This window comes from Natator depressus, chromosome 6, assembly GCF_965152275.1.
Source record: "Natator depressus isolate rNatDep1 chromosome 6, rNatDep2.hap1, whole genome shotgun sequence".
NCBI classification, from domain to species: Eukaryota; Metazoa; Chordata; order Testudines; family Cheloniidae; genus Natator; species Natator depressus.
This window is the reverse complement of record NC_134239.1, coordinates 111,340,312-111,343,243: the sequence shown is the minus strand read 5'-3', so window position 1 is coordinate 111,343,243 and position 2,932 is coordinate 111,340,312. Positions and strand designations below refer to the sequence as shown.

The window sequence follows — 2,932 nt, the reverse complement described above, 5'->3', positions numbered from 1 at the left end:
CAAGTTTTTTTTAACAAAGAGCAGCTATTTAAATGATACCAAGCGGACGGAATTGGGATAGAAATGGTTGCAAACAAACAAAAGTAACAATATGCTTCTAAGACTAAAACCTAACTTCACACACGAGGGTTTTTTGTTCAGAGTAGTTTTCTCACTACAGTCATTCTTCCACCAGGGCTGGCCAGGTCCTGACCAGGATCCAACACAGAGCCCAAAGAGGGGATTAGCGCTGAAATCGACATCGCCGTTTCAAATTAGGGTTAGTGTGGATGCAATTCGAAGGTATTGGCCTCCGGGAGCTATCCCACAGTGCACCATTGTGACCGCTCTGGACAGCACTCTGAACTCGGATGCACTGGCCAGGTATACAGGAAAAGCCCCGGGAACTTTTGAATCTCATTTCCTGTGTGGCCAGGCGAGCTCATCAGCACAGGTGACCGTGCAGTCCCAGAATTGAAAAAGAGCTCCAGCTTGGACCGAACGTGAGGTACTGGATCTGATCGCTGTATGGGGAGAGGAATCCGTGCTATCAGAACTACGTGACAAAAGACGAAATGCCAAAACATTTCAAAAAATCTCCGAGGCCATGAGGGACAGAGGCTACATCGGGGACGCAACACAGTGCCGCGTGAAACTTAAGGAGCTCAGACAGGCGTACCAGAAAACCAAAAAATCAAACGGATGCTCCGGGACAGAGCCCCAGACATGCCGCTCCTACACTGAGCTACATGCAATTCTAGGGGGGGCCGCCACCACTACCCCACTCCTGTCCGTGGGCTCCAAGGATGGGATACTCTCCGCCACGGCTGAGGATTTTGCCGATGGGGAAGATGATGAGGAGGAGGACGAGCTTGGGGAGAGCACACAGCACACTGTTCTCCCCGACAGCCAGGATCTTTTTATCACCCTGACTGAAATACCCTCCCAAACCAACGAAGCCAGAGAAGGGACCTCTGGTGAGTGTACCTTTTTAAATATAATACATGTTATAAAAGCAAGCGTTTTTTAATGATTAAGTAGCCCTGAGGACTTGGGATGCATTCGTGGCCAGTACTGCTACTGGAAAAGTCTGTTAACGTGTCTGGGGATGGAGCGGAAATCCTCCAGGGACATCTCCATGAAGCTCTCCTGGAGGTACTCTAAAAGCCTTTGCAGAAGGTTTCTGGGGAGAGCAGCCTTATTCCGTCCTCCATGGTAGGATACTTTACCACTCCATGCTAGTAGCAAGTAATCTGGTATCATTGCATGACAAAGCCTGGCAGCGTATGGTCCCGGTGTTTGCTGGCATTCAAGCAACATCCATTCTTTATCTCTCTGTTTTATCCTCAGGAGAGTGTTATCGTTCATGGTAACCTCGTTGAAATAGGGGAATTTGATTAAGGGGACATTCAGAGGTGGCCGTTCCTACTGGGCTGTTTGTCTGTGGCTGAAAAGAAATCCTCCCCGCAGTTAGCCACGCGGTGGGAGGGAGGGCCATTGGCGCTGAGCTGTTCGCGTTTGGCTAGCAGGGATCTTCCCTGATACCAGCCAGGCGGTGGGGGGAGGGGAAAAGCGATCATCCCAGAGAATTGGATGGGGGGAGTGGGTTAGTTTGGTTTCTGCTGCTGCACGTTAACAGGAAAACTGCAGCAGTAAATGGCCAACTCAATGGGCTTTGCTTGGTATGGGAAAGGAGGGGGCTGCTGTTATGAAGGTTGCAGAAGCCAAAAGACTATGGCTTACCATGGCTGCCTGCAAGCTGAATTCTGTTGCCCAGCCCTGCATGTGTGATCTCTCACACCAAAGCCGCAGACACTCAATATAAGATGCAAAATGCGACCTTGTACCAAAATCACATGTGCTATGTAATGTGAATAGTGTTGTTCACCGTGAAAGAGTATAGCCATTGTTCTGTAAAATGTATCTTTTTAAATACTTCACTCCCTTTTTTCCCTCCAGCAGCTGCAAATGTTTCAAGCCTCCCTCCTCTGTCCCAGAGGCTATCTCAGATAGGGCAGCGAAAAAAACGCACACATGATGAAATGTTCTCTGAGCTCATGCAGTTGTCCGGCACTGACAGAGCTGTGTGGAGGGACACAATAGCAGAATACAGGATGGTGGCCGATGAATGTGAGGAGAGGTGGCTGCAGGAAGATCAGAGGAGGCATAAGGAAACGCTGGGGATACTGCGGGATCAAACGGACATGCTCCAGCGTCTGGTGGAGATTCATGAATGGCAGTAGAATCACAGACTGCCACTGTAGCCCCTGCTTAACCGCCCTCCCTCCTCCCCAATTTCCATAGCCTCCTCACCCAGACGCCCAAGAACATGGGGTGGGAGGCTCTGGGCACCCAACCACTCCTCCCCAGTGGACAGCCCAAGCAACAGAAGGCTGGCATTCAACAAGTTTTAAAGTGGCCTTTTCCTTCCCTCCTACCCTCCTCCCACACCCCACCTGGGCTACCTTGTGAGTTATCTCCCTATTTTTATAATCAATTAATAAAGAATACATGTTTTTTAAATGATAGTGACTTTATTTCCTTTGCAAGCAAGCTGTAATCAAAGGCAGGAGGGCGGGTGGCTAACAGGGAATTAGAGTCAACCAAGGGGGTGGGTTTTCCTCAAGGAGAAACAAACAGAAGTGTCACAGTACCCTGGCCAATCATGAAACTGGTTTTCAAAGCTTCTCTGATGCGCACTGCTTCCTGCTGTGCTCTTCTAACTGCCCTGGTGTCTGGCTGCATGTATTCAGCGGCCAGGCGATTGGCATCAACCTCCCACCCTGCCATAAACGTCTCTCCCTTACTCTCACAGAAATTGTGGCGCACACAACAAGCAGCAATAACAATGGGAATATTGGTTTCGCTGAGGTCTGAGCGAGTCAGTAAACTGCACCAGCGACCCTTTAAACGTCCAAATGCACACTCTACCACCATTCTGCACTTGCTCAGC

General features: G+C 49.7%; 1 protein-coding gene across 1 annotated transcript; it reads left to right on the top strand.

The window, feature by feature from the left end:
* The first annotated feature begins 237 nt into the window (after positions 1-237).
* On the top strand, positions 238-2,291 carry LOC141990196 (uncharacterized). Its single transcript, XM_074957176.1, has 2 exons — positions 238-956; positions 1,939-2,291. The coding sequence occupies exons 1-2, from the start codon at positions 587-589 to the stop codon at positions 2,220-2,222; spliced, it is 654 nt and encodes a 217-aa protein (XP_074813277.1). The 5' UTR covers positions 238-586; the 3' UTR covers positions 2,223-2,291.
* The last annotated feature ends 641 nt before the right edge of the window (positions 2,292-2,932 follow it).